The sequence below is a fragment of the Palaemon carinicauda genome, chromosome 38, assembly GCF_036898095.1.
Source record: "Palaemon carinicauda isolate YSFRI2023 chromosome 38, ASM3689809v2, whole genome shotgun sequence".
Lineage (NCBI taxonomy): Eukaryota > Metazoa > Arthropoda > Malacostraca > Decapoda > Palaemonidae > Palaemon > Palaemon carinicauda.
This window is the reverse complement of record NC_090762.1, coordinates 26,437,541-26,459,584: the sequence shown is the minus strand read 5'-3', so window position 1 is coordinate 26,459,584 and position 22,044 is coordinate 26,437,541. Positions and strand designations below refer to the sequence as shown.

General features: G+C 47.4%; 1 protein-coding gene across 1 annotated transcript in view; it reads left to right on the top strand.

Moving 5' to 3' along the window:
- The first annotated feature begins 323 nt into the window (after positions 1 to 323).
- The window catches only part of mRpS24 (mitochondrial ribosomal protein S24), a 38,045-nt gene continuing 16,324 nt past the window's right edge, over positions 324 to 22,044 (top strand). Inside the window, exons 1-2 of the mRNA XM_068361989.1 lie at positions 324 to 481; positions 10,892 to 11,078. Coding sequence (XP_068218090.1) covers positions 446 to 481; positions 10,892 to 11,078 — 223 coding nt within the window. The 5' untranslated portion in view covers positions 324 to 445. The remainder of the gene's footprint in view (positions 482 to 10,891; positions 11,079 to 22,044) is intronic.

The window sequence follows — 22,044 nt, the reverse complement described above, 5'->3', positions numbered from 1 at the left end:
GAAGAATGTAGAAATAAGTTTAGGTATGCTAAAAAATCCTGGCAGGGATCTGGCTGCATTTATAGATAGGGCAATGAATATAAAAGAAGAGTTTAGGAAGCCCAAACTGATTACCACAACAGGTTGCCAAAACTGATGATAGCAAGGTGTTATCCTATCCAATTTCAAAGTATAAGGGAATAAAAGTAAAGATTGTGAACCACATTATATTAATTTATTTAAGGCACAGATGATACAAACTTAATAATAAGAATAAGCTTAGAAGCTTTGCACCTATCTATAAAGAGATAGAGTGCCCGCAAACTTATTTTGCGGAGTGAGCAATAAGGAACCAGGAACCAGGAACCAGGAACCAGGTCGCCCATTTTGGAAACAAACAAAAACTCCAATACTGTACTTCTAATTAATCACTTGTTATTATAACGAATTGCGTAACTATTTAGTGATGGCGAACGTTATGCTTAAGTCAACTTTATCTGTGGTGAGTTATTGTAAGGTTATGTTGCTTAAAAGGACCAAATATTGGCTGTGTTAAGCCTTCTGTTGTCATGTATGATTTTACCGGTTAAATAGTCGCACCTTAAACTGCGTATTGTAGTAAGGACTGTAGGCTCTGGAACCTGGTTTGACTAGTATTGATGGCTGTTTATGGCACCAGAATTCAACTATATAAATTTCTAGCGGAAATATGAATTATTTCATAAATTCCGACGGTAGTTTTCAAATTAAGGAATTTTAGGAGCATTTGTATATCAGCGGCCAGCTCGTCCCGTGTTAATTAACAATGGATATCAACTAACCTAATCTTTCCCCCCCAACCTAACGTACAAGCCATACCCTTACCTACTTACCTATTTGGAGGGTTGGGGGCTAACACCCTCCTGTAATCCCGTTCATACTCTTTTGGAGTTGTGACCCATGAACTACTAGGCTAGTTTAGGTTTGTGAGCTAGGTTCTGTATCCTTTTACAAACCTGAAGAGTGATAAATTATGGGAGCCTTTATACATCAGCGGCTAGTTCCTCCAGCAAGCGGTAAAGTTTTACTGTATTACAGATTCTGATCTCGAACGGAAAATATGTGTTTTCTTGTAGGAAACGACGTGATTTGACCTTCATTTCAACCGCAAACAAGCAGAACAACCAATTCGATTAACTTTAAGTAGCTGAACTGGTTGCTGTTATTACTGATGAAGTGAAGGTGAAAACCAGTTAAATCACGTTATTTTCTGCAGGATAACATATATTTTTTGTTAAAATGTTTAAATTTAATGTTTTATATATATTTTGTTTAAATGTTTAGATATAATGACTTGTTCAAATTCCGTGTCACTTCACTCACGTATGTACTGCGAACGCTAACATTAGCAACGTTACCAATGTTACACAGCGTTACCAACGTTACGGTGGCATTGCTAATGTTAGCAATAATATGGTAATATTAGCATATGTATTTTGAAGCATTTTTCCATATACCCTTTACGCAATATATAAAAAGGTACAAAAAGGGAACAGAACCAAAAAAACCCACCTAACCTAATCTAACCTAGAAGTTCCCAGGTCACAAACCCAATATAATGTCTTTTGTTATATATATCAGGTTAAAATGTTTAAATATAATGACTAGTTCAAATTCCGTGTCACTTCACTCATGTTACGATAACGTTAGCACCTGACTTGGACATGCATGGGGTCACCTGAACATCTACATCTTTTTACCTTTGACCGGATCTGGCTAGTAACCAACAGAGTTGATTATACCAGGTCTCACAGTGAATTGGGTAACTCCCAGCTGGCCTTACACCGAGTGGTACCCTGATCTGCCTGCTCTTTTGATAGAAGTCGCGAGAGAGCTACCCTGTAGCTCGCTCCTCTTGGTCAGCTGCACCAACAGAAGTACTAAGCCATGGAGTCCTTGCTTTTTATGGTTGGAGACTATGCAGCATCTCCTATAAGCAAAAGGCTTTTATGAGACATGGGCCTGATGTTCGTATGTCTCCGGAAGTCCTCTTCAGTTGTTCTACCAGGCAAAGAGGACTATCTTCTGTGACTGGGGTCATAGAAGGGATATATCTCATTGAAGGAGATTTTACACATCGCAAAATTCCTTGTTGTCCGTTCAAAGACTACACAGTGGACTTGGGGATGATCTCCCGACGGAAGTGTACAGACTATACTCTTGGGAATTGTCTAGGCTCGTAAGGAGATTCATGTAAGCTGTTTTATTACGGGTTCTTGGGTCCCCAGGGTGGGACATGAATGTGGCCCACAAGGTTCTTAATTCTGTTATTATTCTAGTTCTAGCATCGGTGAAGATTGTTGGCAAGTTACACACATTCATTTAGTCTTCAACACTGATGGGTGGAATGAGGTCCCCTTAGTTTGCTGCTGGACTTTGTAACCAAATTGCAAAACACAGGTTCAAGTCTTTTGTCATCCTCTCCCTTCGGGAGGAGTCAGGTAATAATCGAGAGTAGTGCTCTGGGGTGCTATCGGAACGGAACCTGACACCGTAATCTTTTTCATTAGCACTGGCAGGTCTAGTAAAGAGATATCAAGGAATGGTCTCTTACTGGCTTAGTGAACGGATCCGTAGAGCATACGCCTCAACTACCGAATGTGTCGAGGTGCTAGCTAGGACTATAACTCAGGAGGTCATGGGCTTTAGCCCCACCCTATATTCAAGAGAAACCTGTCAGTGGGCCAAGTGTTGAAAGCCAGTATCAGGGTGCGAGACCCTTTGCAGGATTAATTGCATGTCCCTAGCCACCTTTGTGCTTGGACTTGTAGTGGCTTATTAGTTGTGTAACTAGCCTAGCTCCCTTATGGGACAAGAATGCATCTCGAATGTGGTAACATGTAGATGTACTGTAAGTCTGGAATGAACGGTAATATGATTAGCTCTTCTTCATTCCTCTGTCCCTCCTTAGGGACAAAGCAGTTGAAATGGAAATGTTACATATTGGTCGGACTAGAAGCTGGTGAGTTTAACTTCAGAGCTCCATTCTTCAAGTTTAAAGAAGTACAGTATCTCCTCCCATCCTCCTTTGAGGAGCCGGAGGATGGTGGATCTTATACCAACCCATTAATCTTTGCTTGGTATTTGTTTCCTGCTGACGTACCCCTCGTAGGAGAGAGTTCCCCAGTTTTGTTTGGATAAAAGTATATGTATGCAACTCAGTTCCTATCGGTTTTACATCCGTATGAAAGGCAAATAGTGGGTTGCACTGGTCCTCCCTTAGCTTCTCATTAGATCGTGTTGATTAATTTAACGTAAGAAACTGAACTTTCCAGTTAGGGTACAGGGGATTTCCAACCCACCAAGCAATGAGTCTCTCTAATTAACAATTCAAGTCATTCCAGTTCATGCTAAAGTCATACCTTTTTTGAAGCACTAAAGGTATGTATTCACATAGGAAGAAACTGCAGATAGAAGACTTATAATTATTTGAGAACTGATAAGCACAAATCTGGTCAAGACCAGATATTTAGTACATCTAAAACTTATCGATAATTCTTAGGAAGTGTTAAAGCTTTGCATTAGGTCTTAAGGATGATAGGACTATTGTATAGCAAAGTTTGAACCAGAAGAAACTACCATGAACTACCTCATCTACTGAAGAAGGATGGCCCTGTTTATCTCCTATTTAGATTGAATCTTTGTCTCAGATATATCCTCTTGTGGTTCTTGCTCATTTCTTTATTGTTCTTGTAATGTCTTTGACTCTTTACAAATGTGCATATGGTCATACTTCTTGATCCTGGCAGGTGGGGCATCATGAGAAATGATTCAACCAATAAGACAAAGTATTTGTCTCCTCACATGGATCCCTACTACTGGAAAACCTTTGCCTCTACCTTTGTGTGTATGTTAGATGTTATTTAAGAAGTACCGGCCAATTGGATATATATAACAAGGTACATGTATGGCTTATCTTATGGTATTGCTGCATTTCCACCGGAGTTCAAAACGTGAATGAATGATTTAAGCACTGCCATATGAGTGTTATAGGTAATTTTTCAATATTAAACTTACCCGATAATCATGTAGCTGTCAACTCCGTTGCCCGACAGAATTCTATGGAGGGATACGCCAGCTATCACAATACTAGAAGGGGGTGTACTTACCAGCGCCACCTGTGGCCAGGTACTCAATCATTTGTTGTTGACACCTCCTCAATTATTCCTCTGTCGTGCTTCCGGCTAGACGTTCTGGGATACGCTTATGGTCTTCGAGTTTATTCATGGATATTTGGTGAAGTATTCTCTTAGATTAACGGCTGTCGCATACTGGAATCCTTTTTATATTAGCTAGATAGCTTTTATATAAATACTGGTTAACGGTTAATGAATTTTTGCTTGTTTTTGGATCACCCTTTGACTAACTCTTTGAAACAAGATGTCTGACGTTTCGCAAGCTCCCTCCCATAGACGATGTAGGTCTTGCAATAGGCGTATTCCGAAGGCCTCGGTAGATCCTCACACCGCTTGTTCTGACTGTAGGGACAGGCCCTGTCTATTAGAAAATCGATGTGAGGAGTGCGCCGGACTTTCGGAATTGGATTTTGTCCGTCTTTTAAAATATTCATCTAAGTTAGAGAGAGGTAGAGTTAGGAGAAGTTCTTCTCACTCTTCTATGTTTTCCTCACCTCATGATCCCCTACCTTTTCCTACCCCTGTAGTGGCTACCCCCGAACCTACTGTGTGCCCTCCGCCTGATATGTCAACTGTTTTGCGTGCTATTCAGGCTTTAGGAGATAAAGTAGAATCAGTGGTAAGTGACCATAAGTCTCTGATGGCCGAGGTTAAAGAACTGAAGGTCAAGAGTGCAGTGGGTGGAAATAGTGCCAGTGCTGTGACGAGTGCTAGTGTCTGTGCAGTGCCAAGTGCTAGTGGTGCCAGTGTGGTGCGTGAGGATTTTTCTGTGCGAGCCAGTCGTCCTCCCAGTCCGGGACCTCTTGCAAGCTCCCATGCCCAGGGGAGAAGCAATGTCGAAGGGCTTAAGGGTTCGACAGGCCTTGTTAGGCGCACAGAATTATCCTCGGTGGTTGCGGGCGTGTCTTCCTTAGACCGTCACTCCCACCTGCAGACGATTGAGCCCGTCTTCTCGTCCGCTGATCTACATGCAGGGAAGAAACGTTGGTCTCAGGTCTCGAGACCGCTTAAACGGAGAGTTCAGTCAGCGAGTGCTCAGCCAGGTTGTAGTCATTGGCTCAGCTCCGACTCGCCTCAGTCATCGGTCGACTGTACTCCGCCCAAGAGGAGTAAGGTTCTGCCTATACAGACCCCGACTGTGACTTTACCTCAGTCTGTTATCGTTTCTGCCGACCCCAAGTGGACCCTGCTTCAGTCCATGCAAGCTCAGCTTTCGGACTTGATGCGTGAGTGTCGGGCTGAGAGTGTTGCACCTCCTCCTCCGCCTACACTCCCTCCACCTGTTCTCGCTCCGCCTGTGCTCGCCCAGCCTGCACCTGCTCCGCCTGATCGCAGCACCATCTGCCAGGCGTACGATGTTGAGCCACTTTCGGAGTTTGCTGTTCCCAGTGTTGTTCAGCCTCAGCCTTCTTTAAGGCAACCCTTGCTTTGGGATCAGGAGAGTTATTCCACTCTTCCTCCTCCTCCCCTTGCTGCTCCACCAGTGGTGCAACTCTCGGTTGGGGTACAACAACCTCTCCCCTCCGTGAGTCTGTCTGCTCAACCATCGCTGCAGCGAGCTCAACCCTCCTCTAGGCAAGCTCCTCTACACCCTGGACTTGCGCCTCAGGAGCCTCAGCTTGCGAGAACTTTACCTTGTTCTGCGCAGCCTCAACCTCTTCATGCTCCACTCATCTCACAGGAACAGGAACGGACTACTCCGCCTCCGTCCTCCGCTCAGCTTGTGCAATCCTTGGGTTCAACTCTTGCTAGGAGTCAACCTCCTTCACCCATGCGCCTGCCTTCTGCTTCGTCTGTTGTTCAGCCTATGCAGTCTGAGCCTCAGGTTTTCCCTCAAGATGAGGAAACCTCTGTTATTGTTCCTACCCGTTCTGACTCTGCGGTTCAGCATTCTGGTCCTCTATACTAAGCTTGTCCTAGCTAGATCCTCCAAGAGGGCTTTAAGGATCTTAGGGGAGTGGCTTCAGTCTAAACAACACCTTGGCAAGACTTCCTTCATGTTCCCTCCAACGAAGCTCGCTTCGAAAGGTTGCGTTTGGTATGCCACAGGGGAAGCACCAGGCTTGGGAGTACCTGCCTCTGCCCAGGCTGACTTCTCAAGTCTGGTGGACTCGCCTAGGAGGACTGCGATGAGACGCTCGAAGGTTTGTTGGACCTTCTCAGACCTGGATCATCTTCTGAAAGGGTTGTTCAGAGCTTTCGAAATGTTCAACTTTCTCGACTGGTGCCTGGGAGCCCTCAGCAAGAAAACCTCTCCTGCGGACAAAGATTCTGCCATGCTAATTATGTCCTGCATGGATAAGGCCATCAGAGATGGATCGGGTGAGCTAGCGTCGTTATTTGTATCAGGGGTATTGAAGAAAAGGGAACAACTATGTACCTTCCTCTCCGCCAGCATTACACCGTGCCAACGGTCACAACTCCTTTTTGCTCCACTCTCAAAGTTCCTCTTTCCCGAGGAGCTAGTTAAGGACTTGTCGGCTGCCCTGATACAGAAGGACACGCACGATCTTGTAGCCTCATCGGCTCGTAAGTCTAAGGTTACCACCTCTGTCCCCAAGACTTATCGCTCCCCAGTGGCTGATACCCCGGCTACGAGGTTCATACCGCCCTTTCGTGGTAGAGCCCCCAGCCGAGGAAGCTCCCGTCCAGACTCTCACAGGGGCAAGTCTAGGAAAGGACCCAGGACATCTAAGGGAAAGAACTGACTCTCAGATTCTCCAGACAACAGTAGGAGCCAGACTCAAGATCTTCTGGCGAGCCTGGGAGAAGAGAGGTGCAGACGCACAGTCTGTCAGTTGGCTGAGGTACGGTTACAGGATTCCATTCTGCCTCAAACCGCCTCTGACCACATCGCCCATCAACCTCTCTCCCAACTACAAAGAAGAGGACAAGAGGCTAGCATTGCAACAGGAGGTGTCGCTACTTGTGCAGAAGAAGGCAGTGGTTATAGTCCGGGACCATCAATCCCCGGGCTTCTACAACCGTCTCTTTCTTGTGGCCAAGAAGACAGGAGGTTGGAGACCGGTGCTGGACGTCAGCTCTCTCAACGAGTATGTCACCAAGCAGACGTTCACAATGGAGACGACCAAGTCGGTCTTAGCAGCGGTCAGACAGGAGGACTGGATGGTCTCGTTGGACTTGAAAGATGCATACTTTCACGTTCCCATTCATCCAGACTCCCAACCTTTCCTGAGATTCGTTTTCGGAAAGGTTGTCTATCAGTTCCAAGCCCTGTGTTTTGGCCTAAGCACAGCTCCTATGGTCTTTACTCATCTGATGAGGAATGTAGCGAAATTCCTGCACTTATCGAACATCAGAGCCTCCCTCTACCTAGACGACTGGCTGTTGAGAGCCTCCACGAGTCGTCGTTGTCTGGAGAACCTCTCTTGGACTTTAGATCTAATCAGAGACCTAGGTCTATTAGTCAATATAGAGAAATCTCAACTCATTCCCTCCCAATCCATTGTGTACCTGGGAATGGAGATTCAGAGTCGGGATTTTCGGGCTTTTCCATCGGCCCCCAGGATAAACCAAGCCCTAGAGTGCATCATGAGCATGCTGAAGAGGAGCAATTGCTCAGTGAGACAGTGGATGAGTCTCACAGGGACCCTCTCATCACTGGCCCTGTTTGTCGAGCTAGGGAGACTCCACCTCCGCCCTCTTCAATTCCATCTTGCGGCTCATTGGGACAAGGGCTCGACTCTAGAAGCAGTCTCTATCCCTATCAACCAAGAGATGAAGACCACTCTCCGGTGGTGGAAGCACAATCTCCTTCTCAAGGAGGGTCTATCATTGGCCATCCAGACCCCCCATCTTCATCTCTTCTCGGATGCATCGGACTCGGGCTGGGGTGCGACCTTGGACGGACGGGAATGCTCAGGAGTATGGAACAAGGAACAAGGATTACTCCACATCAACTGCAAGGAACTGTTAGCAGTTCATCTTGCCCTGTTGAACTTCAAGTCCCTCCTGCTAGGCAAAGTGGTGGAGGTGAATTCAGACAACACCACAGCCTTGGCTTACATCTCCAAGCAAGGAGGGACCCATTCGAGGAGCCTTTACGAGATCGCAAGGGACCTCCTCATTTGGTCAAGAGGTCTAAACCTCACACTGGTCACGAGGTTCATCCAGGGCGATATGAATGTTTCAGCGGATCGCCTCAGCAGAAGGAATCAGGTCATTCCCACGGAATGGACCCTCCACAAGAGTGTGTGCAACAGACTTTGGACCTTGTGGGGTCAACCTACCATAGATCTGTTTGCCACCTCCATCACCAAGAGACTTCCGCTTTATTGTTCCCCTGTTCCAGACCCTGCAGCGGTTCATGTGGATGCTTTTCTTCTGAACTGGTCCCATCTCGACCTGTACGCATTCCCTCCGTTCAAGTTTATCAACAAAGTTCTGCAGAAATTCGTCTCGCACGAAGGGACACGGCTGACGCTGGTTGCTCCCCTTTGGCCTGCAAGAGAATGGTACACAGAGGTACTTCAATGGCTAGTCGACTTCCCCAGGACTCTACCTCTAAGAGTGGACCTTCTACGTCAACCACACGTAGACAGATTGCACCCAAACCTCCACGCTCTTCGACTGACTGCCTTCAGACTGTCGAAAGATTCGCTAGAGCTAGAGGCTTTTCGAAGGAGGCAGCCAGTGCGATTGCCAGAGCTAGAAGAATTTCCACTCGTAGAGTCTACCAGTCTAAGTGGGAGGTCTTCCGAAGCTGGTGTAGAGCCAATTCAATATCCTCTACCAATACCTCTGTGATCCAAATAGCTGACTTCCTTCTTCATCTTAGGAATGAGAGATCCCTTTCAACACCTACGATTAAAGGGTATAGGAGCATGTTGGCCTCAGTTCTCCGCCACAGGGGTTTGGACCTGTCTTCCAACAAGGACCTTCAAGACATTCTCAAGTCTTTTGAGACGTCTAAAGAACGTCGTCTTTCCACTCCAGGCTGGAATCTAGACGTAGTCTTAAGGTTCCTTATGACATCTAGGTTCGAACCTCTCCAGTCAGCTTCCTTCAAGGATCTTACCCTCAAGTCTGCTTTTCTCGTTTGCCTTGCAACAGCTAAGAGAGTCAGTGAGGTTCATGCCTTCAGCAAGAACATTGGTTTCACAACCGAATCAGCTACATGTTCTTTTCAGCTTGGATTCCTAGCAAAGAACGAGCTTCCTTCACGTCCTTGGCCTAGATCGTTCGAAATACCTAGCCTCTCCAACATGGTAGGTAACGAACTAGAGAGAGTTCTTTGCCCTGTCAGAGCTCTCAAATATTATCTGAAGAGGTCTAAACCTATTCGAGGACAGTCAGAAGCCTTATGGTGTGCCATCAAGAAACCCTCGAGACCCATGTCCAAGAATGGGCTTTCGTACTATATAAGGCTTCTGATCAGAGAAGCACATTCTCACTTAAAGGAGGAAGACCTTGCATTGCTGAAGGTAAGGACCCACGAAGTAAGAGCTGTAGCTACTTCGTTGGCCTTTAATAAAAACCGTTCTCTGCAGAGCATTATGGATGCAACCTATTGGAGGAGCAAGTCAGTGTTTGCATCATTTTATCTGAAAGATGTCCAGTCTCTTTACGAGAACTGCTACACCCTGGGACCATTCGTAGCAGCGAGTGCAGTAGTAGGTGAGGGCTCAGCCACTACATTCCCTTAATCCCATAACCTTTTTAACCTTTCTCTTGAATACTTTTATTGTTGTTTTTATGGTTGTTACGGTAGGCTAAGAAGCCTTCCGCATCCTTGGATTTGGCGGGTGGTCTATTCATTCTTGAGAAGCACCTGGGTTAAAGGTTTGGTAGAGGTCCTTTAGTAGGGTTGCAACCCCTTGTACTTTGGCACCTTTGGGTTGATTCAGCCTCCAAGAGGAACGCTGCGCTCAGTAAGGAAGACGAACTTTAAATAAAAGGCAGAGTAACGGTTCTATTCGACTTCCTTACCAGGTACTTATTATTTCATTGTTATTTGAGATAACTGTTATATGAAATATGGGATACTTAGCTATCCTTTAATCATGTACACTGGTTTTCACCCACCTCCCTGGGTGTGAATCAGCTACATGATTATCGGGTAAGTTTAATATTGAAAAATGTTATTTTTATTAATAAAATAAATTTTTGAATATACTTACCCGATAATCATGATTTAATCGACCCTCCCTTTCCTCCCCAGAGAGAACCAGTGGACCGAGGAATAATTGAGGAGGTGTCAACAACAAATGATTGAGTACCTGGCCACAGGTGGCGCTGGTAAGTACACCCCCTTCTAGTATTGTGATAGCTGGCGTATCCCTCCATAGAATTCTGTCGGGCAACGGAGTTGACAGCTACATGATTATCGGGTAAGTATATTCAAAAATTTATTTTATTAATAAAAATAACATTTTATTCATAATCAACATGGAAATCATTGTTGTTGTTCTTTTATATGAGGTTTCCTCTTCAAAGGATTTGGCAGCCATACGAATTTTCTCCCTCTGTCCCAGGAAATTTGATCTAGTGCTCATGTTTTCTTTCAAGTGTTTCATTTCCAAATGTGACTCTCTTAACTTATTAATCCATCTTCCCTCTTCTTAACTCATGCCTGAGACAATTCAATATTAGAGATATTGTAGATTACTATTGAGAATGTTGCTTTGAGCAGATTCGAAAGGTAAGTGTGCCATAAGTAAATTTTGTTATTAATACTGTAGTTGTTAACTAAAATTTCTCTGATGGTTGTTTTTCAGAGTCAGAATTTGGGGCAGCTAATAAAGATTTTGCCAAAACGCTCCATACAAACAACATCCATAGCCTTTAAGGTGACATCTGGCCGTTACAAGGTGACAAGAGACCGATCCAAGCCCCTCACCTATGAGATGGCTAACCAACCATGTATGATAGCGCACAGGAAGTCTTGGAATTCTTGGAATACAAGTAAGTGTGTAATATGACAATTCATTTATGTTGCAATAATGTTATTCTAAAGTGATCCAACTGAAACGTTTTGTTTTGTTGTTGCCTAGTTTCTTCTCTCACAAGTTTCAAGGATGGTATAATCAAATATGCAAGGCCAGTTCATACTGTACATAGTACAAATCTTTGACCATTAATAGGAGTATGATTTCAGCAAAGCTGAAAATGGCCATTAAGATTTTTTAACAAGTGAACACTGCTGGATGTTGGGTAGCGGGGAAGCCCCTCCCACGTGACCTTCCCATTGACTTCGACCGCCAATCAGTACAGACGTACTTCTTGGCACCCTATTTATTCCGACATTCTACAAACCTTACGTTATTTATTAGGGATTATCTTTTAGCGTAGTTAGAAGACTAGCCCTTAAGACTTTTAAACGAGGTGGCAACTACGCAAACTAGCGGGGTTATTGAGGGGTAGAAGGGGTTGCCAGCTACCCCTTTTACTCCCATAGCAGTAAAACCAAGTCACTTTTTCTTTTGGCTTGAGGAGATGAGACGTGTCCACTCTCAGCTCTCAAAACTCTTCTTTTTCTTTTCAGGTGTGTGTTCTTCTGTGCCCTCTTGCGTACTTATCCAGAGCCTAAATGCTGGTACCCTCATGTCTTCGATCAAGACCAACCCCCATTCGATGTGTCCTAACGCAGGGAGCGCTGCTATGACTAAGGTAACACTCATGAGGAGTGTAGGGAGTGGTGTGTCTCCCAGTGTGAAAGAAGGCAAAAGGGATTCTTTGCCTTCAGGGCCTTTCTCAAGGGTGAAGAAACCTCGGACATCTTCTCGGACCCCCCAGTCTCTTCCCATCATTGGGACGAGATCCGTTATTGTGTTGTGACACTACCAGATAAGGAATCAATTCTTCCCGTCCGGACACACTCTCCACGTAGGCATGAGAAGAAGAAACAGACGTTATCTAGGATGAACTCACGAGTCTCTTCAAAGCAAAGGTAGTTTTACTCTAACAGAGAAATTCCATGTTGGAGTCCTTTCTCAAAGGGGAGATACTCTGATCGATTAGATTGCTAATTATCTCGCTTCCCCTTTCACCCTTCAGAGGTCACGACAACTAGTGTCTCTTCAACCTCAGAAAGCAAGAGAGAGGGGCAGCAAGGATGCAGATACCTCTCGTAAGTCTGGAATCCTTTCCTCCCCTTCAGAGTACAGTCCAGGCTTTGTTCTAGTTTCAGAGATATCACTCTCCAAAGGGAAGGAACAATTAACACATACTCCAGTCAAACGCACCCCTCGAGGGAGAGATGTGTCTCGGCTTAGAGAAGGTCCTCATCCTCCTGATGGAAAACCCATAGTCGGAATTTAACTTCCTCAAGTTTCTATCCCTCGCCAGGGAGCTGAACAAACTTCTATAGTATCCACGAAACCAATAAAAGGTAGAATGACGGAGACTAATAGACACTTTGGCCCCCCACAAGGCTCTAGACTCGTCCTTGGCTTCCCTGCTGGTACTTGGTCATAGTGAATTTACAGTTGTTCCGCAACTGAAATACAAACCACGCTATTTAATATGGGTAATTACTTTCGGCGTAGCTGAAATGACGAGCCATTAGAATTTTAACAAGGGTTTACTACCCCACCGCTAGTTCGCAGGGGGTAGGGAGGGGTAGTATACTATCCCCCCCCTCACACACACCTGTGCTGAGCTCACTTTGCTATTGGCTCGGGTGCTAGACAGACGTCTCCTATCACCCTCGCTTACACTGACAGGCATTAAATCTTTGTTTGCTTTTTCTTTTTGACAGTGTTTGGAAGTTGGCCTCTGCGATGCGGAAGTGTCCCGGCTTACCTGACCGCCCTTGTCGGTGGTCAAAGCAGATCCACACACCTTGTGTCCTTTTTGTAGGGGCCAATGGTGTGACAGAGATAAAGTTTGTGGTGAGTGCAGGGAGTGGTCTACCTCCCAGTGAGAGAGGTTTTCCCGGCGCTGGAAGAAGAAGTCGAAATGGGATATTTCTCCTTCAAGGGCTTCCTTGAAGAGAGAAAACCCCAAGGACTCTTCTTCCGTAGCCCAAACCTCCTCCGAAGCTCCCACTCGATCGGCTTCTTCCGAGAGGCCGACGAGTGGTAGCGTAGGCCGCACTAACGTTAACCAATCTGGGGGTTTGGGAGAGGGAGTTGCCTCCCATAGCCAGGCAGCTCCTCCTCCTCCCCCGGGGGAGGATTTAATTTCTAATGTTGCTAATGATGATATGTTACAGCTTTGGGCTTCCTTGGGGCTTCAGGGCTTGCCCGCCAAGGAAGCCTTGTTTGACATAATCAGGTTAGGGGCAGCTGTCAAACAGTCGCCGACGTTAGCAGAGGTTGATCCTCTGTCTATCGTCGACGTTGTTGTGGCAGAGGCTTCTGACGAGTTATCTCAAACCTTTGCTCCTGTTGCTGATGTAGCTGAAGGCTTAGCTCCCCCCTCCGAACATCCTTCGAGGGAGGAACTAAGTCCAACGGTCTCTCCTACAGGTGATTCTTCCCCTCGGGGGAGTTCACTGACAGAGACTCCTCTTCGGAGGACTGCCGATGGTCTACCTGCTGCCCCCAGAGGGCGTATAAGGCGTAAGGCCCGCCTTCCCCTCCACCGTAGAGGCCTTCCTTCACCTCACAAGGGTGTTAGGAGGCGCCTCTTCGCCGCAGTCCGCCGCAGAGGAACCTCATCGCCATTCACCTGCCCTTCCAGCTACATCCTTGGACCTGTCCATTGATCGTTCGCGATCTCCTACTCCTGCTAGACCTGCTGACCTGCCGTCACCCTTCCTAGCTGCCGACGCGCTGTGGACGCCCACGCATCCTGCGATCAAGCAGGCCACGGTCCTTTCGGAGAAAAAGGGACTTGCTCACATTGTAGCAAAGTCCCTTAAGCGCCAGGTATCACCTGCTCGCCAATGTTCTCCTGCGCGCTAGCGCTCTACAGTTGCTGACCCGGAGACAACGCACCAGCGAGCACCTGTTCCTGAGACTTCACGCCAGCGCTCACCTGCGCGCCGTCGATCCCCTGTGCGCCAGTGCTCTCCTGCTCGCCAGCACGCCACTGCACGCCCGTATCCTGATGCGTGCCATGCGTGACCACGATCTCCTGTGCGCCCTAGATCTCCTACGCGCCAGCACTCACCTGTGCGCCAACGTTCGCCCGCGCTCCCACGATCTTCAGATCTGGGCGCAGGAGGGAAGATACCATCTTTCCCTGCTCGCCAGCGATCTCCTACGCGCCAGCAAACACCGACGCGCCATCAGACCCCTCCGGCTTACCAGCATTCTCCTATGCGCCATCGCGCGCAGTCACCAACGCGCGCAACACCCGTTGGCCCATCGTAGATGTGCGCCCTCGTGCGCAAGGGAGGTTTTCCCTGCGCGTGCACGCCCAACACTCACCCTCACGGGCTCAGAAGGATCCTGCGCGTCTACGCGCTCGCGTGCAATCGCCTCCATGCGCGCAAACGCTTGTTCAACCTGCTGCGCGCCCTCGGCTTTCTCCAGAACGCGCCACTGCACGCCATCGATTGCTTACGCGTGAGGCTGCAGGACCACGAGCAAACAGGTCGTCTCCTTCACACACACACACACACACACACCCCACAAGCGCAGACCATCCTCTTCTTTTCAGGAAGACCCTGTGGTGTGGTTTCTACTGCTAGGGATCGAACGATCCCCTTCCCTCCAGAGGGAGTCTCTGATAGGGCCCCTGTCAGTAAGCAGCCATGGTTTGGGTCCCTTGTCAGAGCTCTTGTGCAGGCCTTTAAGCCTGCCTTCTCTGAGTTGGGCCTCAAATCAGCGGCAGTACCGACCCCCCTGAAGAGGAAGGGAGGAGTAGACGACGTGGTGACTTCCCCAAGGGCTAAGCTGGCTCCTCGGAAGTCTTTGAGGAAGGCTCCCTCCCCCCTCCAGACTTTCTCTGCTTCCCCTTCGGACGAAGATTTCCCGTCCTCAGGGGATTCTCGTGAGGTGAGGCGTTCTCCCATCGCACCAATTGGAGAAACCCCACCTCGCGTAGAGAAGTTTTCTCAAGTAGGGGTGGAGAAGAGCCTCCCGCCATCACTGTTGGAGGCCTGTATCCCTCCCTGGGGGCAGTCGATGGACTCTAAGACTGTTCCTAAGTCGTCCTCGAGGATGAGACCAGAGCCAGCCAAACCCGCGGAGAACGTCCACGAGTCCCCCCAAGAGGAGCCTTTGGGGACAGGAGACTTTGCTGCCAGACCTACAAGGGGAGAGCTACAGGAGTCGGAACATGTGTTCTGGCAAGTTCCGACTCTGATGAGGAATCTCAACAGGTTCTCGTATCCTGAGATTCCCCCTCGAGAGGGCAAGGACACGGTCCTGGACCGAGTCTTCGGCACTCAGAAGCCCCCTAAGGCCAGTGCGGCTTTGCTTTGGTCCCAAGGGGTCAAGAGTGCTAGAGATAAGGTGGAGGGCCAGCTCTCCGAGCTCGCCTCCTCCAGCCGTTCCAGCGCCGGCAACAAACTCCTCCCGCCTCCTCGTGTCCATCAGAGGAGGTACTTTGAGATCATGGAGGAGTCTTTGTTTAGCTCTTCCATTACACCACTCTGTGGAAGAGCTTACCAAGGGAGTCCCTCTAGATAGACTCACCAGCCGGCAAGTGTCTTTCTGGGCCTCGGAGATCCTCAGTCAGGAGAAGGTAGCGAAGTGTGCCATGCAGGCAACTTCGTGGCTGGATATCTGGCTGAGGTATCTCGGCATCCTGCTACGATGTAGTCGTTTGCGGACTGTGGCCAGAGGTAGCACCCTAACTGCCTAGTGTCCGAATGCCGACCACAACCCGCCGTTCACTACACAACAAATATACAATGTTGTAATACCCAAAAAACCTAAGAAACAGGTCAAGAGAACGGAGCTCTGGGCACCACCCCTTGATTTATACTGGGCAAGGGGACCCAGCATGAACCTTGTTATTTATCATACCTTTCCTTCTCTTGCCTTTGGCTTGCTGATTATAAGTAAAGGTATAAGAACATTAGGTGAAAGGGAATATTATAATTAATAAAGGAACACACTGTGGGAGGAAAGAATAATGATAAATTACTGTACTTAAGAGATCTTAAAAAAACAATGACTAGGGAAGGGAAACTATGGTGAGAGGTTCTGAAATGAAATGCTGTATACATAAAACAGGCAAAAAAATATTTATTCCAAATAGAAAATTAAAGGTAAAATTAACAACCCTTACGTAAAACTTCAGCATCCGAGTAACAAGATAACCAAATTACACAATCAAGATTTCCACAGGTGGGGCACTCATAAGTGTTCCTATACAGTTCAAGTATAACCAGGGGCACTTCTAACCGTGTATCTATTTGGGCAAGTACCAGTATGCCATTTCAATAGTTCCAGTTAACTATTAATGTTTATGACACTTAAACGTTTGACTGTCTCCACAAAAAGACGGTTTTGGGCCCCCTTACGTTCACTTGGTTCTGAGGCAAACATTAAAAACAAACTGTCCGTCACTAAGTTCCAGTATGGAATCACCTTTTGTGATCTGGTGATGTGGAGTAGCAATATCTTGATCCTTGTTGATGAAATCTTGGATTCGCAAGGTTTTCAACTGTCGAAGCTCTTTTTCAACTGAACTGAGAATACTGAAGTCAAAACTTCTCTAATGACAACATCTTCTAGCTGAGCATTGAAAATTGAGTTCAGTTGCCTCTCTAAAAAACCCTACAGAGAGTAGGGCGTGCTGCAAAAACAAATGTGGTTAGACAATTGGTAGGACTAAAAAATATTAGAATACCCCTTAAAAATATAAATAATGCTTCTATTCATGACTTTCTGTTATAAAAATAAATGAATTTGTTGCTGGCAAACTATGTAAACCTATTTTAGTAAAATTGAAACCTTTACATTCAATATATGGAAAATCATTATAGTACAGTACTGAGGTAGAATATCTGACATTATGACAAAAGGGAATTGATAATGAGAGTTACTTTAAAACATGTATAACCCAAGCTCGTTATATGTGGAAATGGTTTGTATTTTCCCCAACTATTATTAATTTTTTCCACAACGTTCCGAGGACTTGTCCAAGGAGAGTACCAGGAAGGGCGTGGAGACCTTCCTTCTATCAGGCACACGTACCATCGAGTTTCTAGCCCACCAAGTCCCGAACTTGTGGGCTAATTTCATCTTGAAGTGTCCTGATGTGGTGTCCGAGAGATTTCATGCGAAGGTCCCCAGCACCGAGGTCAGCAGACTTAGACATTCCTCCATCCTGGGGAGGAACTTGTTTGAGCCGAAAGACGTGGAACAGGCAGCTGAGAGGTGGAGGAAGTCCAACCAGGACTCTCCTACATAGGACTCTTACATCGAAGCCCAATAAACCACCTCCAGCACCCCAACAACCTCGTACGTCCAGGACAACGAAACCGGCAGTGGCAGCAAAGACAACGGTGTTGAAGCCCTTTCCTGTCAAGGACAGGAAAGGCAAGAAGTCCTCCAGGAGAGGGAAAAATCCTAGAGGGAGTGGCCGAGGCCACAATCGCTAGGATTGGCAGTCCCCCGCATGTCCACCAGTGGGGGAATGCCTACAAAGTTGTGCGATCAGGTGGCAGCAACTCGGGGCCAATGCCTGGATGATTTCTGTAAACAGTCAAGGATATCGCATCCCGTTCACAACATCTCCACCTCCCCTGACAGCGGATCCAGTGTCGTTGAGCTCCCTTGCCATGGGATCGGCAAGGGGGCAAGCCCTTCAGGCAGAAGTCGAGACCATGTTAAAGAAGGGCGCTCTCCAGGAGATCGTCGACGGCTCCCTCGACTTCTTCAGTCGACTCTTTCTTGTAAGGAAGGCATCTGGAGACCAGTCATTGACCTCTCAGCCCTGAACAGGTTTGTCAAGCAGACCCCGTTCAGTATGGAGACATCAGACTCACAGTGAGACCCCAAGACTTCATGTGTACACTGGATCTGAAGGACGCGTACTTTCAGATCCCAGTCCATCCGTCTTCATGGAAGTACTTGAGATTCAGCCTAGACAACAAGATCTACCAGTTCAAGGTGCTGTGTTTCGGTCTCTCCACAGCACCCCAGGATTTCACTAAAGTGCTCACCCTGATATCATCGTGGGCACACAGGATCGGCATCCGTCTCCTTCGTTATCTGGACGACTGGCTGATCATAGCAGACTCGGAGTTGACCCTTCTTCGATACCGAGACAGGCTTCTGGGACTTTGCCAAGATTTGGGGATCATGGTAAATCTCGAGAAGTCCTCTCTACTTCCTACTCAAAGACTGGTATATCTAGGCATGATCTTAGACACCAATCTCCACAAAGCCTTCTCATCAGACAACAGGATAACAAGGCTGAGGAGGGTCGCAAGTCCTTTCCTCAGACGAGACGAACTCCCAGCCCAATCGTGGTTACGTCTTCTCGGTGGTCACCTCTCATCCTTGGCCCGTCTAGTTCCCAATGGTCGTCTCAGAATGAGATCTCTGCTATGGCGACTCAAGTCTCGGTGGAATCAAGGACACGATTCCCCGGATGTCATGGTCCGTATGGGGCCCTCGGAACGGACGGACCTTCAGTGGTGGGTGACAGACGAGAACCTACGAAAGTGAGTGGATCTTCTCGTCCTCACCCCGGATTTGATGCTGTTCTCGGACACCTCAAAGAAAGGGTGGGGGGCTCACGTTCTGAACCACAGGACCTCAGGCCTCTGGTCAGAATCAGTAAAGTGCCTCCATATAAACCTGCTAGACAGTTCCAACAATACCTGGCGGGTTACTCTGTGATGGTGATGAGCGACAACACCACAGTAGTGGCTTACATCAACAAGCAGGGGGTCACCTTTTCAGAGCAGCTATCCCATCTTGCAGTAGAGATAATGAGATGGACCGAAGTCCACTCGATTCCACTATCAGCTCGCTTCATTCCAGGCAAAAGGAATGTGCTCGCCGACAGTCTGAGCAGAGCATCTCAGATAGTGAGTACCGAGTGGTCTTTGGATCGTCTAGTAGCCAACAAAGTCCTGGCAAGGTGCCTTCCAACAACGGTGGGACAACATCGACGTTTACGCCTTTCCCCCATTCTGTCTGATGAGGAGGGTACTCAACAAGACCAGAACATCGGTCAATCTTTCGATGACCCTGATAGCTCCGCTATGGCATCATGCAAAATGGTTTCCAGACCTTCTGCAACTCCTGACGGAGGTCCTGAGAGAACTCCCTTCACGACGCGAGCTACTCAAACAACCACACGCCAACATCTTTCACAAAGCCGTAGCTTCGCTTCGGCTTCAAGCCTGGAGACTATCCAGCATCTCCTCGAAGAGAGAGGATTTTTGCAACAAGTTGCGGAAAGGATGTCTGGACAGCTGCGAAGGTCATCTGCGGGGGTCTACCAGGTAAAGTGGTGAGTTTTCTGTGGTTGGTGTCGTGGAAGGTGTATCTCTCCACTCGATGCCACTATTCCAGCTATAGCGAAGTTCTTCGTGTATTTGTGAGAAGAAATGCGCCTTTCAGTCTCGGCAGTGAAAGGCTATCGCTCAGCCTTAAGTCTTGCCTTTAGGCTCAAAGGAGTGGACAATTCTTCTTCGCTGGAACTTTCCTTACTCATACGAAGTCATTAACTTACCTGCCCTCAGTCGGAAGTGAGACCTCCTCCATGGGACATGGTTCGAGTTCTCAGGTCTCTGAAGAGACACCCCCTTCGAATCATTACGCCAGGCTTCAGATCGCCACCTGACTTGGAAGACGGTGTTCCTACTTGCGTTGGCTTCGGCCAAACAAGTTGGGGAACTGCATGGTCTCTTTTAGCACATCGCCCATTCAAAGGGATGGAGGGAGGTAACGTTCGGGTTTGTCCCTGAGTTTGTAGCTAAGACTCTGAATCCGGGAGTGCCAGACCCTCGGTTTAACTCTTTCCGGATTTCGAGTCTTCGTTTCGTAACAGATGACTCAGACTATCTCCTACTGTGCCCAGTAAGGAGTCTGAGGCTCTATCTTAAGAGAACAGCTGCAATTCGTCCTCAATTGCAAGCATTGTTTGTAAGCACTGGGAGGACAAAGAGGAGGGTCACCAAGAATACCATCTCAGCTTGGATTCGTAGGGTAATCCATCATTCTCTGAATCCCGACCCTCCTCCGTCACGTCGCCCTAGAGCACATGATGTCAGGGGCATAGCTACGTCCCTGGCCTTCAAAAAGAACTACTCAGTGACGCAGGTTCTACAAGCAGGGGTGTGGAAGCGTCAGACGACCTTCACAGCCCACTACCTGCAAGACGTGACCCACGGGAGGGTCGATACGTTCTCTATCGGCCCTGTGGTGGCTGCACAACAGCTGCTTTAAACCTCAGGCTCCTTAATGGACAAGTAGCAGAGGGTTGAGGGCATTGTTACCCGGTTTTAGTCTTCATGAATGAAAAGGTATGTCTGGCCCTTATTCTTTTCTTCATCCTCCCCTCTCTTGGGGAAAGCATCATCCTGGGTTCTCTGCACAGCTGACCTCAAACCACAGCAGGTAATACTGTCACGTCCCCATACCCTGACGAGGTGGTATTGGGAGAGTCCTAGCCTTAAGTTCCATCTAAAGAACTTCAGGTCAACCTCCTAGGACGAGTCACACTTCATTCCTCCACACACAGCTTATGTAGGCCGCAGCCCTTGCAGAGCAAGGTGCTAGCGAGGTGCAGGGACTCCATATCGTTGAGTACCAACACACTCAGATACCGAGTCCCCGGGCAAAAAGCCAAAAGGCAGTAATGGCTGGGACTTACCACCCTACCTAAGGGTTGAGTCACCTATATTAAATAGCGTGGTTTGTATTTCAGTTACGGAACAAATGACAAATTCGTAGGTAATTTGTATTTTTCCTAATTATACAAACCTTAGCTATTTCATCAAACTTGCCCGCCAGCCCTGTCCCCCGTGAAGTCCTACCCCTAAGCAAAGTGAGCTCAGCACAGGTGTGTGTGAGGGTGGGTTGGGGGGGGGGGTTAGTATACTACCCCTCCCTACCCCTTGCTAACTATCAGTGGGGTAGTAAACCCTCGTTAAAATTCTAATGGCTCGTCATTTCAGCTACGCCGAAAGTAATTACCCATATTAAATAGCTAAGGTTTGTATAGTTAGGAAAAATACATATACCTACGAATTTGTCATGTCATTGGACCCAAGAATTCTCTGCGATTGAGCCATTCCACTAAGTCCCTGCCTCCAGCCTTTTGTGACGGTGAAGGTTTTACGTAGTGGAGGAGGTAGTACCATCACCTCTTCTGATCAGTCCTATAATGACGGTGCTGACCATAGGCACAACCGCAGATAGACAGAGGTTTAAGGGCACTGTTTTCTCAGGCTCCGACTCCACAGCCATGGAAACAAGGTGATGTCCTTCTTACAAGCCACCTGTTGGATTGACCACTGTTCTAAAACTTTGGCATACTTTGTTTCATTTCTGAATCTGTCCAGAATCTCCTTCTGGCTTCATGAAACCATCAAACACGTATACACTACCCCAAAGTAGCCCTTCGAATGTGCGAGCCCATGAAATCATAGGAATGGGTTCCGTCATTGCCTTCAGAAAGAATCTGTCCATTGTGTAAGTGCTGAAGAGAGATTCTGGAGTCACCAGACAACCTTCACTGCCCACTACCTATGGGTGTATACCCACAAGTCCTTCGACACATTCTCCATAGGACCTGTGTTAGCTGCCCAACAGTTTGTGTTGTGAGCATAGCTCTTTCACGGGACAAGAGCAATTTCGAGATGTAAATCCAAGAATGAAAGATAAGAATGTCTGGCACTTTTTCCTTTTTACCTCCCCTCCTAGCAGTTGTGCTGTTATGGAGCTGGACCGGACGGTCAATGCTGGTAAGCTGTTTTATGGAGTCCTTTTACTGTATTCAAATTTTTTGCATTGAAGTATGTCCCTCATATTTCTTTACAAGGGGAAGAATGTATACGCATTCCCAT